The 14232-nt window shown below is 43.3% G+C and overlaps 1 protein-coding gene across 7 annotated transcripts in view; it reads left to right on the top strand.

The window, feature by feature from the left end:
- Positions 1–14232, top strand: part of inpp4b (inositol polyphosphate-4-phosphatase type II B) — a 239482-nt gene that overhangs the window by 111682 nt on the left and 113568 nt on the right. For 5 of the 7 annotated variants that reach the window (XM_061251274.1, XM_061251273.1, XM_061251270.1 and 2 more), the window contains 2 exons: positions 10520–10638; positions 13931–14047. In XM_061251274.1, the coding sequence (XP_061107258.1) occupies positions 10520–10638; positions 13931–14047 (236 nt within the window). Of the gene's footprint in view, positions 1–10519; positions 10639–10832; positions 11183–12106; positions 12253–13930; positions 14048–14232 lie in introns of those variants that run through there. The other 2 variants (XM_061251276.1, XM_061251277.1) reach the window with 2 other exon arrangements.

The following is a 14232-nucleotide window of genomic DNA, read 5'->3' as shown; positions in this document are numbered from 1 at the left end:
TATATATATATATATATATATATAATTATTATTCAATTTAATTAAAAAGTTGTCGAACACCCATATCACAATTGCTTCACAACTCTTCTTGGTAGAACTGTCATTTAGACAAAAAATAGGCTTTTGAGTATGAACTGCTCGTTTCAGGTCCTGCCACAACATCTCTATTGGAGTCAAATCAGGACTTTAACTAGGCCACTCCAAAACTTTAATTTTGTTTATTTTCAGCCATTCAGATGTAGGCTTGCTTTTCTGCTTTGGATCATTATCAGGTACTGATTGTGCAATAAAATTTTGTCTAAAGATCTGAAGCCAGTCAGTGTGACCAATATGCAGTAATAGAGGAAATCAGGAAGGGGACAAATACTTTTTAACGGCGCTATAATCATTAAGGGTTCCCTGAACCATCCAGAGACAATCTCATTACTTTCTCAGGATTGCACACAGAATAAGAATATAGTTTATTCATTCATTCATTAATTAATTCATTCATTCATTATCCTAACCCGCTTATCCTGAACAGGGTCGCAGGGGGGCTGGAGCCTATCCCAGCATACATTGGGGCGACATGGCGACATGGCTCAGGCAGTAAGAGCAGTCGTCTGCCAGTCGGAGGGTTGCCGGTTCAATCCCCGCCCAGGCTGTGTCGATGTGTCCCTGAGCAAGACACCTAACCCCCAAATGCTCCTGACGAGCTGGTCGGCGCCTTGCATGGCAGCCAATCGCCGTCGGTGTGTGAGTGTGTGTATGAATGGGTGAATGAGAAGCATCAATTGTACAGCGCTTTGGATAAAGGTGCTATATAAATTCCATTTACCATTTACATGGTACAGGCGAAAGGCAGGAATACACCGCCAGTCCATCACAGGACAGAATATAGTTTAGCACTCCCTATTTAACTTCTCAAAAACATTTTTCCTTTATTTCTTTTGCTTATATATTTTTTGATTCAACTCTGATTGGAAAGCCCAATTTAAGGATGTTAAATGCCCTATGAAATACCTCCTGTCTCCACGTCTTTTCACTCTCCTGTCCGTTAGTTATTCAACCATTGCTCTGGAGGACTGTGCTATTTACACAAGCTGGTGTGGCAGGCGCCCAATGCACGAGTCCCCATTGCTGGCTGAAGTGGACTGCGTGTTTGGCTCCCCTGGTGACACTAGGGCTGGTTACACCGCACCAAGGGGACATCTGTCAACACTGAGTCTGTGCTCAAGATTCGATTCTGAACAATGGACTTCACCTTCACACTGTGATTCAGTGCTTTTGCTGGGCAGGTCACCCAGGGGCTCCAAGCGTATCAGTTTTACCCTTGTTGGCCCCTCATTTGGCCAAAGGTCTGTTCGGTTGGCTAATGTAAACGCTCCCGAGACTGTCGTTCATCTTGCTGGGGATGCCATGGGTGCTCATATACAACACGCCTGATTGCAGTATGAATAGCATACTGACAAATACAGGTATAAAACGCATATGAAAGTTCAGCTACTGAACAGATATTTTCTGTGTATTGCCACGACCAAGAATACAGTAGTGAGACTGAGCCACTCTTGAAATGTTACTCATTCCATTAACCAGTCAGAGGTGAAACTGAACATGCAAAAAGACAGCTTGAGTCATAATACTTTGAGTCCCCAGTACCATTCTCAGTTAACACTTTTTTTTTTATAATACACTGCCATAAGGCCCATCATTTTAGCTAATTCTGAGATGTGCTTTGAATGTGAATAGAGTGTGTTTACATGAGGACAGATGGCACAGAAATGAATGTATAAGGACTAAGAGTCTATGGCCCTTTTGGTTATTTATGTTGAACCTGTTTTGGTTAAACCCTGAGAAGTGCCTGACTCCTACTACTGTATAAGTCTGGTGTGTGGCCTGCCAACCCATAACTGGGCAGATGGCTAACGTGTGATTTCAGTTCTTTTGCGGGGCTTTTGTGTGCATATTTTATAGAATGACGCAGTGTCCACTTGTTACATTCATTACTCGATAATTAATGGGGGTTGCTTTTATTACCTTTCTGGAATGTGATGCCGTGGGCCCCTTGTTCATCCAGAGCTAATTAGCACAGATGTTGCAGATGGATATAGGGTCCCCACACACAGGAAACGCACAAGCTGAAACCGGGGGAACTAAGATAACATTTGAAAAGAAGAAAGTAAATGTTGTGGTCGCTACTGTAGCAGCCTTGGGTTTACTGTGTTGCAACTCATGTCTCTGCATTTGAATTCAAGCACATATACGTTTTTGCATGTCTAGCTCTGCATTGGATCTTTTCTGGCTGCATTGGAGCTTTTCTGGCTGAATGTTACATTACATTACATTCATGGCATTTGGCAGACGCTCTTATCCAAAGCGACGTACAATAAAGTGTAAAGTGCTTACCCATAACCAAGGATAAGTGCACTGAAAGACCCTAGAGAAAAGTACAATTTCAACTGCTACCTGTACAACAAAGATAAGGACTAGGGCCCATTTGATCATCTGAATTTTTATTTTTTATTTTTTTTACTTTCTTTTTTAATAATAATAATAATAATAATAATAATAATAATAATAATAACAATAATAATAATAATACCACAACACGCAGATGTATGATTCAACTGCTTACCTTGCCAAACAAAACTAGCAAAGGTATCATGCTAATGACACAAGTAAATAGCACAAAGACAACAGTTAAGGTTTTACAGGGCGGTAGAGAGGGACGGGGAGAGGTGCAGCTTGAAGAAGTGCGTCTTCAGTCTGCGCTTGAAGGTGGTTAGAGATTGTGCTGTTCTGACCTCCACAGCTAGCACCAATGTTTTGAATTTGATACGAGCCATGAAAGGCAGCCAGTGGAGGGAAGTAAGCAGGGGGGTGACATGCAAGTCTTTGGGAAGGTTGAAGACCAGCTGATAAGTTGGAGGGGTCTGATGACAGATGCTGGTAGCCCAGCCAGGAGAGAGTTGCAGTAGTCCAGGCGGGACAAAACTATTGCTTGGACCAGGAGCTGGGGTTAGAAATATATGTTAACCTACATTGCTTAGTGACGTTTTTGGCTAGGTTGTTACATGTCCTTCTGTAAATATGTGCAGGACATGAATATAAATCTTGATAAAATGTTATAAAACATGTTTTCTCCATATTTAATCACCCAGCAGCAGTGTAGTCCATTGTTATGGAATAATATAAATATATAAGTATAAATGTATACTGTACGTGTTGTGGTGTCTCAGTTCTTTTCTAAATTCATTCCCAAATGACACGAAGGAAGAGCGTGTTCTCTCTCCTCTGCTCTAACACCTGATGGTGTTTGCAAGCTAATTAGCTTCCAACTTCCAGCAAATATTTAAACAATTAGCCAGACACATAATGATGAAATATGGAAATATAGCAATATTGTTTGCAGATGCTGTAACTTCAGTCTTTGAACAAAGGCTGTAGGCAATGACATTTTGCTTTGTGGTTTCATGCGAATTGTGAAGTCATGACTTCTAATTACAGTTAAAATCATGCCAGATATGATTTTGCATAATTGCAGTGTAATCTATCGCTCATATTTGCCAATCCCAAGGGCTGCATGTGGCCTCAGTTTTTGCTGCTCGTTGATTTGAATATTTTAATTGATGTGGACGTGAAAATTAATACAAATGTGTGCCACATCTGGACAAAATAAAAGGAGACAATACCAAGGTTGGAACAGAAAGTACAGAATTGTCCCTGGATTATATGGTTATGATAATTTTGTACTGGTAGTATTAACATTTCATTGGTAATTAATTGCCTGTTAAATACAGTTCCATTCGTGATAATGAAATATAAATATGTAGCCATCATTAGATGTTGGGACCGTACCAAGATCCCCTGCAATTATAAAAGGTGAGTACACTGTACGCACTCTGTGGGTCGACTTTCTGAGAGAAAGAGAAATGTATGGTTATCACAGGCAGGATTTCTGTGGGGGACACCAAGGATATGTCGGCAGAATTAATTAATAAAAATGTATAGTTTACTGTTTAGTGTTCTGGAAATGACTTGGGCAACAGGGGAAAGGCATTAAGACCCTGTGGAGAAATGCCTCTCTTCCAAGTGTGTTAATTAGTGCTCACACAGCCTGCTAGCATGAGAGCAGAAAGTTTGGTCTTTTGTGAGCAAATTATCTTATGGTTAGTACAACACCTTCACAGCCACTGTACTTCTTTGTGTTTTCTTTGTTGTAGTTTCTCTCCTGGAATTCAAATTTATTCATTTTTTCTGCCATGTACACCTTACCATTCCTGTCTCATTTCCACAAGAAATGAAAATATTCATTTTGTTTTTTTTATCCTCTTTTTCTTAGCTTAAAAATGTATTCTGCTTGGAGTGTTTTTGAAATTCTGGTTTTGAAATGTATTATTGTTTGGCAGTTGAAGTATGAAGTCACACTGTCAGTAGCTGAAAGAGTTTGTGCAGCCAGACGTGCAGGTGCAGGCTGAAGCATGCAGTTAATGCAAACAGAAGACACAGTGCCGCAGTTGTTGTGAAGTGCTGTAAGTTACATTATTAATTTTTGCGGATAATGTTAGCTGAAGAGAAACCTTTAATATGCAGGTTTGTACAAGACCATCAATGTATCCATGAAAAAACATTTGGCCACTTAGCCTTCAATCTATGAACTAGTATCTATAACATTAATAGCTATGCCAAACAGTTAATTCATTCAGTAAATTCCCAACTTAGCACGTCTAATGTACTTTCATCCTCTAACCCATTGCTATTGTATGAATATATGTATCATTATATGTGGTTTACTGGTCACTTCTTATGTCACTGAGACTGTGCACATTTAAATGGAGTTATTTCTCTCATTCGTACCGCAGAGCTACTCTGCATGAGTGTACCATCTCAGTCAATGGCAAAAAGAAGGGACTACTTTAGACCTGAAAATAAAATGTCTCCTGCCTGACCGCTGATTTCAGCCTCATTTTCGTGCTTTGTTGCCAATAAAATGTGCAGTGTTAAATGAACTCTTACAGGGTATGTATGGTCCCTGTTGGACTCATTATGTACCCTGTTAGAGTTAATATTATGCACTGCAACAAAGCAAGTAAATGGGGCAGACATTGGTGGTCTGCAGGCAAGAGAGATAATTTACTTTCAAGTCTAAATTCAAAGCAGGGTTTCAATGACATTAAAGCACACCACCCAATCACCACACCATACAAACTGTGATATATGATGGTACGGTGGAAGCATTGTGGGGATGGTTCTCGTCAACGGTGGCTGGGATGGGGGGTGGGGGGGTGGGGGGTCGGTGGGGGGAGGGGTGGGGGGTCAAACGTACAGGCAATTATGGAGGAAACCCTGCTCGAGTCAGCCAAGAATCTGGGACAAACATTTCAGATCCAACAGATTTCAGTGGCTATATTCACCAACTAAAGACACAAGTGTCCTTAATTGGCCAAGTTTAAAAATGCCCAAACCCATGTCAAATAGAAATGTGGACTTGTATGGCAGGATATGACCATTATAGTCACATCCATGATCCTTGACAATTTTGTTGCAAAAGGAATTTAGCCAGGAAGAATGGGGACAATATCACTCAAATAAAACTGGTAGAGGCTAATTCAAAATACATTACATATTCATGTTTGTTTACCCGGGAAAATACAGTCATTTTAAAATTTGAATTAAAAAAAAGACCCTTGCTCCTTGCTCAAGGGTCTTGAATTTGCAAGTCCACTTTCATAAATTTCACTGCCATATTTCCTTATTTAACCGTGAGCTACAGACACTTGCGCACGGAGTGCTCACCTTTTATAATTGCAGGAAATCTCAGTACGGTACCGACATTTTAATGAAGGCTAAATATTTATATTTCATTATCACAAATGGAACTGTATTTAACAGGCAATGAATTACCAATGAAATGTTAATACTGTTAACTGCACAGAATTATCATAACCATGGACAATTCTGTACTTTCTGTTCCAACCTTGGCATTGTCTCCTTTTATTTTGTCCAGATGTGGCACACATTTGTATTAATTTTCACGTCCACATCAATTAAAGTATTCTAATCAACAAGCAGTGAAAACTGAGGCCACATGCAGCCCTCGGGATTGGCAAATATGAGAGATAGATTACGCTGTAATTATGCAAAATCATATCAGGCTTGATTTTAACTGTCATTATAAGTCATGACTTCACATTTCGCATGAAACCACAAAGCAAAATGTCTTTGCCTCTACAGCCCAAGGCTCATGCTACCATATAGTTTTGAAGGAATAGACACTGTAAGCAACATTGCTATATTTCCGTATTTCTGGCTAATTGGTTAAATATTTGCTGGTAGCTGGAGGCTTAATTTACCTGCAAACACCGTGAGTTGTTAGAACAGTAGTGGGAGAGCATACTCAGGGGTGGCCTGTAGTGGTTAAGGTAAATGACTGGGTCACGCAAGGTTGGTGGTTCTAATCCCGGTGTAGCCACAATAAGATCTGCACAGCCGTTGGGCCCTTGAGCGAGGCCCTTAACCCTGCATTGCTCAAGAGGAGGATTGTCTCCTGCTTAGTCTAATCAACTGTACGTCACTCCGGATAAGAGCGTCTGCCAAATACCATTAATGTAATGTAATACTCTTCTTTTAGAGTCATTTGAGAATTAAGCTGAAAAAGCAGGACCTCAAGATAATTATATCTTGCTATGTGTTTCTGTCCACTTATATTTTAGAATATTTTATTTTAGCATATTTGCTCATGTACACTCAGTGTGCACTTTATTAGACTTATTAAGTCTTCTGCTGCTGTAGCCTATCCACATAGAGGTTTGACACGTTGTGTGTTCAGACATGCTCTTCTGCATATCACTGTTGTAATGTGTGGTTATTTGCGTTACTGTTACCTTCCTGTCACCTTTGACCAGTTCGGCCTCTCTCATTAACAGCACATTTTTGGCCGCAGAACTGCTGCTCACTGGAGGTTTTTTATTTTCCACAACATTCTCTGCAAACTCTAGAGACTGTGGTGCATGACAATCCCAGGAGATCAGCAGTTTCTGAGATGGTCAAACCACCCTGTCTGGCACCAACAATCATTCCATGGTCAAAGTAACTTTTCTTCCCCATTCTGACATTTGGTCTGGAAAACAGCTGGACCTCTTGATCATGCCTGCATGCTTGTATGCATTTAATTGCAGCCACATGATTGGCTGATTAAATATTTCCATTAACAAGCTAGTGTACAGGTCAATGTAATAAAGTGCTTGCTGGGTGTATTTGGCTTAAAATGTACATTTGAAAAAGCAGAGAAAGTACAGTACAGTGTGCTGCAGTGTGTTATTACAATTGTTGTGATTACAGACCAGAGAAAAGGTTTATAGTTCAGTGTACTGTGTGTCTGCAACACCTCAATAAACGCTTCTAAATGTCAAATGTTGAAGCCACCTTTGAACTAGATGGTACATGCTATAAATTATTAACAGAATTCAACAGTCAGTCTCTGCATTTCAATATGTTTAATAGTGGCGCATGATTGTTATTGTGTTGTTGCTTTATGATATGTCTGTCTGTCTTTGTGGGGGTGTTTACCCATCTCATCAGATAAAAACTCTGGAGGTTTTATCATGCTCTCGCCTTGAATTGTGCTGCAAGGCATGCTGGTCCCATGATAGTGGCTCAACTGTGCAGTTTAGCAACATAAACTGTTGTTGTAATTTATACTTCCTAGAGTGCAAAATTACAATAAGGCCCGGTCATCAATAATAAAATGCTGTACTGTGGTATTTGTATATTTTTTAACCTAGTATTTAAATATAAATGAGGAGCATTAAGCTTTATTAAACTCATGTGACCTCTCCATGCTATTGCTTATTAATGATTAATATAAGTTTAAGCAAAATTAATGCAATGTTATACAAATAAATATATATATGTATATATATACATATATATACATATATATATATATATATAGATTATAAATATTAATTTATTATATTATTAAAATTATAATATAATTTTCTTTACACACTCCCTCCTTCTCCCATTATAAGTGTGCGTGTGCACGCGCGCTTGTGTGTATGTGTGCGTGTGTGTATGTGTGTGTGTGCATGTGTGTATGTGTGCGTGTGCGTGTGCGTTTGTGTGTGTGCGTGTGTGTGTGTGTGCGTGTGTGTGTGTGTGCGTGTGTGTGTGAGTGCGTGTGTGCAGGGTGCTACCCTAGTCGGAGTTGAATGCTGAACCTATGTACTGTTATGGCTCAGCATACACATCCGTCGCATAAAGACCTATGGTGGTACTTACTGTGGTTGCAGAGATTCAAGTCTGGATGAAAAGCAACTCTATTTGAGGACTCTGGCAACAGGTATTATAACATTAGTTATTTTTGAAGGCGACTGTCTAACACATGGACAAATGTGTCCTCCAATACAAGTGCAGCTTCCCAAAGCGGAACTGCCATACTCTTGTTACTGGCTTCTGTGTTGTTTTAAGCCCTTCTAGTCTAATTAAAGTAAGCAGAATTCCCAGAGTACTTGCTTGCTCAATTGGCTTATTTCCATACGTACCTTTTAAACAGTGCATTGCAGCAGCTAAGAGTCACAGTTGCCACAAGTGTCTTTATTCAGATACCCAATTAAATGAAGCAAAATGTGCGATGTACAATATCCTCTTTGTTTGAATTTGTCTGCAAGTTCATACATGAAGTGATGGAAAGATGTTAAAAGATACTGTTGAAAACATGATGAAAACCTGGCTTAAAGAAAGCTTGAACAATATGTACCGTATATTCTGACCCATGGTAAATACCAAATTAATTTTATCAACAATCTACAATATATTATACGTTCATTGTTGCAGTTTTCCCATTTTAATTATTTGGATTCAAAGGTGACACTGATTACCAACTACAAATTTGAAAGCAATTGAAATTTAATAAGGCATTGCAGCTTTGCATTGATATCATTTACATAAAACAGATTTATGGGGGCATTGTTTATTAAGCTTAACATGACTCAAAGAACGGATAAGCTAATGCCTCTGGCCCATAATTAAAGTGACCTTGCTCGCGAGCCATGTACCAGGCCTCACTTAGCTGCCATTAAAACACACCCCAAGATAGACGTGAGCAGAACCGAGATGAATACTCTAACAGTGAACCGCTCAAAACTGTACTGACGAACTTCGCTTGTTATCAAATTGTCCCCGACAGTATTTTCCCAGCCAATCACCCTCAAGCCAAACAGACCTTGAATTCTAATGAGGAATACCTAGCGCTTGCTGACTGAGTGTGCGGATGACCTTCTGCCTGTGATTGCTGGGTTTTATGTGCATGCATTATCTGGAATTAGAGCCTGGTTATCACCGGAGCATTGCCAGACATGACCCGCGGCCCACCGAGTGTGTGGCAGCGGTTCACAGTGCTAACTGCAGCGATAGGCTAGGCTGCGGCTTGTGAGATAGATATTCCTTAGCAATGATTTGAGGTCTCCTGTGCCAGTTGACTTTCCTCTAAACCAGTGGCCCTTCTCCAGGAGAGCAGTACAGGAGTGGCCCCAGCTATCAGAAAGTAATTCACCTGAGACGCAACAAATTTATACCTTTCAAAACCTGGAGATGTGGCGCGAGCTTTTCTTGGCCTGGTGCTACGCCATTGTTGGAGCCTGCTAGCTAGCAATGGATAAGGCTGCGGGTGTATTCAAACTGTGTCTATATGGTAATGTTGTATTTTCTTAGAGTGCGAGCTAGCAGCTAGCGGTGTAGCATTGTGAAGCATAGCCCACTGCTTGCTCAGATTGTACTGTAGCCTGCACTTAACTTTGTGTGGTGTGAGTAAAATGTATTGAGTTTTATTACATGCTAGTTTCCATTACTTCCGAGTCATTATATTGTTGGTGTAAGGTTGTTGTGGTGAAAATAATAGTAATGAACTCCACCCAGCTGAGTTGTTACACTCTGTATCCATGTTTCATGCTGTGCTCCGAGTCTGTATGGTTAAAAAAAGTCAAAAGAAATATGTGTGCATTGCAGAGGAAACATTGGCTTCCTTTCTTTCACTCAGTGGAGCAGGGCAGTGTTTTCCTGTAATAACAGGCTCTAGAGACCGAGCCCAGCTATGCTGAAGGAAATTAGAGCCTAATAAAAATAACAGTTTTTCACAGACCCTGAGAGAGGGAGACAGAGAGAGAGAGGGATAGAGAGAAAGAGAGAGTGATAGAGATAGAGTGAGAGAAAGAGACAGAAACAGAGATGCAGAAAGAGAGTGAGAGAAAGAGAGAGGTGCCAGTCAGAAAGTGAGAGAGGAAGGAAGGAAGAGAAAACGAGTGTGCGTCGGCTGCATCAATGCCGCAGTGAAAATGAAAAGTGCTTTTCAGGTGTCCGGCGTGCGACTTCCTGTTTCTTGAGTGCACGCTTCCAGGAGAGACTTCCGGTCGTGCCGTTTGGGGAAAGCCGGAGGGTCTGCCTGTCTGCCTCTCCCCTCCGCGCCCCCCCCCGCGCCCCTCTCCCTCCCCGTTCTCTGGGCCCCATCGTCTGAACGCGGCTCATGTCGCCTGTCTTTCAGCATGCAGGGAGCTCGGCGACCCGGCACAAGAGAGGAAGCCCAACTCCGCGGTGCAGATCTCTATCGTAAACACGCAGGAACACAGCCTCGCCGCATACTCCTGCACTGAAATAGTCGAGGTAAGTCGCCCTACACATCTCTCTCTCTCACTCTCTCTCTCTCTCTCTCTCTGTGCACGTTTGACTCGCTGTTTAAAAAGTGTGGACCCTAGAGGTACGAATCCGACCACAAGTGTGCAGCCAGCAGCTGCTAGTCTCCTAAGGGCAGACCTAAGCGCATTCGTCAGCGCAACTGGCAACTGCCTTCCTGTCATGATTAAACTTGTCTGTTGGTGAGAGGTTTCTTTCTTTGCTTCTTTTTTTTTCTACGTAGGCATACCGTCTCCCGTGAGTGCACAAAGAAGGGCTTATTTGCTACAGATTTGATTTTCCAGGGTGTTTTCATTTAAGATGGAGGAAGGTCCACTCAGGGGCCAGTCTGTGGGAAAGGTTCTGAACCGCTAGTGACTGTGGGATTTCTGAGTCTGTGACCTCGCTCCGAATGACCAGACGAGCTTTCCTGGCTTATCGCGCACAAACACTTTTGACGTCTTCCTCTGAGTTTGGACCGCTGGACTAATGCCAAAACAAAATGGTCTCCTGTTTACGGTTTACCAGAAGGAGGGTACGTAACATTGTTTTTTCTCGCCAAGGTCCGGGCACGATCCTCTGTAGGATAGCTGCACTCACCTAGTGCAGCAAAGCGCACTGCGGCGTATGAGGAAGTGTTCGGCCGCGCCGAACTTGCTCGCGCTTCTCCCTCTAACCCGCCTCAGCAAAAGCCGCTCTTTAAGAGCGGCCCTAGCAGGCTTTCAAAGGGGAATTGAAGTTGTTTCGTTATGTGCAGTCGGCGGTTGTTTTGGAAAGTCCTTCAGAACGGCTTGTGCGCTTTCATTATTTCGATGTTTACGGACACACCTCTTCCGTTGTCGCGGAGGCCTTTGAACAGGCAGCGCAGCTGTTGTGTGTGGTTTTTTTCTGCCTTCTGTCCTCTCGCTGTAAAAGAGGGCCTGTGAAGTGTGAGCGGTAAGCGAAAGCTACGGCTGGTCTTGCTGCAGTCCTGCTCCGTTTGATGGCGTAAGCCCCTGGAGCGTTCGCCGGTGTGTCCGTGTCCTCGTTTGCTCTGCCGACGGCCGGCGACGCGCGCGCGCGGAGCGGTTGCCGTCGGTTACCTGCGAGGCTGAATGGGCCGACACAGGAGGGAGGGCAGGGAGTCCACTCACTCCGTCTGAACACCCGGCCCTGTTCGCCCAAACCGCTGTATGTCATTAAGGGCCGGGCTGGCACAGGCAGGCTGAGCTGCGTTCGGGGGGGGGGGGGGGGGGGGAGTAAAACTCGCTTTATGCAGCAAAAGCGGAAAAATACCCAGAAGGCCTGGAGCAGTTCCCGTGTCTTTGGGAAAATGTGAGACGTACTGGGTTTCGGCTCCAGAGGGGCGGGGGTGGGTGTGTGTGGGGGGGGGGGGGCAGCAGGGGAAGGGAGTTTACCCCAGACGTTTTCAGCAAACGTACCCAGTGTGGCAGGGGGGGTTTGGGGCGGGGGGAGAGGTTGAGAAGCAGTCCCTCTGCATTCTCAGCTGTCTGTCCCAGACTGAATGGGACGGATCCACGGGACAGACTTCACGGGTTCCAATGTCTGCTGACTTCCAATGCGTGTGACTGCAGTCGGCTGTCTTTTCCATCAGTGATTATGCTGGTAAGTGAGGAGACCATTTTAGTTATCGGACCGGGTTATGTTGGACCGTGCCAGATGTAAGGTGAAACTTCAGATGTTGACCCGAGGGAGCTTGTTCTGTTCCTGCTGCTTTGATGGTATGATCTACCCTTGGCATTAAGCTCCAGACATGGCATTGCAGCCAGCGCTCGATATGTCAGCTTTCCTTTTATTCCATACATTTGCAAATGGACTGATGGACTGGGAAATAAATGATAGGATACACACACATTGTATAACAGGAAGTACAGAACATGGTAGCCATATTTTTAATGTGGTGGAGTATACCAGCATCCACATAAATTTGCGGTCAGTGAAAGTCAAAGCTAAATCAAATACCTTTATACATTCACTACTGTATAAAAAATGAATTTTTATTACTGTGTGAAATATTATTTTAATGCAGTGGGTACAATGATTAAGTGTGACATATACTGTATGTAGAATTATGGAACTAAATTTAATATTCTACTCTATGTACAGAGTTGTAAGAAGATAAATGAGGGTAGCTCAAAGAATGACATTTAACCAAAATAGCCAGTAATATACATTCAGTGAGCACTTTATTAGGTATTTATTAGACTTATTTTTCTTCTGCTGCTGTTGCCTATGCACTAAGAGGTTTGACGCGTTGTGTGTTCAGACATGCTCTTCTGCATACCACTGTTGTAATGTGTGGTTATTACAACCAGACCTCTCTGGCCTCCCTCATTAACAACATGTTTCTGTCCACAGAACTGCCGCTCACTGGATGTTTTTTGTTTTTCGCACTGTTTCTCTGCAAACTCTAGAGACTGTTCTAGAGAAATCCCAGAAATCCCAGAAGATCAGCAGTTTCTGCATGTTTTTTATTCATTTAGTTGCTGCCACATGATTGGCTGATGAAATATTTGAATTAACAAGCTGGTGTACAGGTCTACCTAATAAAGTGATCACTGAGTGTATATCTGTTTTCGTATACAGAAGAATTATACAGAATTTCTACTAAACTGGCACCTTAATGAATACATTTATCTGAGGGCGGTGCATTTTGGTGGTTAACCACCCGTACAAAGTCACAGAATTCATTGGTTGCCATTATGTTGTTTGTGAAACGCATTCGGTCATTTTCTGATTTTCTGATTAAATCTGGATTGCTCGTTATCCCTTCCTCCAAAGTCCCAGGGTGCTGTATTCCCAACCCTCCCTGGGCCGGGAGAGGTCGAAGCGAACAGGAAGAGGAAACGGCCGCATAAACAGCTCGACTCTCAACAGGCATTTTTATCACAACAGGTTTTTAAGCGTTTCCCCCAAAACGGGGTGTGGCCCGCACACGAGGGCAATTGCGGCAGTCTGCCAGGCTCCGAGCAGCTACTCTGAACGGGCCTGGGGAGGGGGGGTGCTCATTTATTTACGTTCTCAGGCTGATTAAATTCACGCCCTCTTGCAGAGTTGTGCCGCTCCACCCGGTCTGGTCTGGCTCTATGCCCTCTCCGCTGGGGCCCCCCGTTCGGCGCACGCGTTCGCGGGGTGTCTCCAGAGCCGCCCGGGCCTCCCCGCGCAGCTGCTCCGAACGCGGCGTCCAGCTGCTCCGAGCCGGGCCTAGCGCGCCGCCAGCCTCCTCACAGCTGTTAGCCTCCGCGCGCTAACCCCCCCGTCTCCCCGCTCCTGCCCCCCGCAGGGAACCAGAGACCCGCTCTTCCTGACCGGCGTGACTTTCCCCCAGGACTACCCCATCGGCGAAGACACGCGGGTCAAGCTCACCGTCTACGATGTGAAAGACAAGTCCCAAGAAACTGTGAGTCACTCCGAGGGTCTTTTATTATTATTCTTATTTATATTTTTTCTTTTATTTCATATCATATTTTCCCAACTTGCACTTGTTCAGTTTGTGATTAGATATGAAGAAGACGGAGAGGGAGAAAAGCGATGTGGCCAGGCGTATACGTGATTAGTGTTGTAATGCACGGCGGGGAGGAGGAG

Source organism: Conger conger, chromosome 8 (assembly GCF_963514075.1).
Source record: "Conger conger chromosome 8, fConCon1.1, whole genome shotgun sequence".
Taxonomy (NCBI): Eukaryota; Metazoa; Chordata; class Actinopteri; order Anguilliformes; family Congridae; genus Conger; species Conger conger.
Note: the sequence above shows the minus strand (reverse complement) of the source record. Positions and strands in the feature narration are given on the sequence as shown.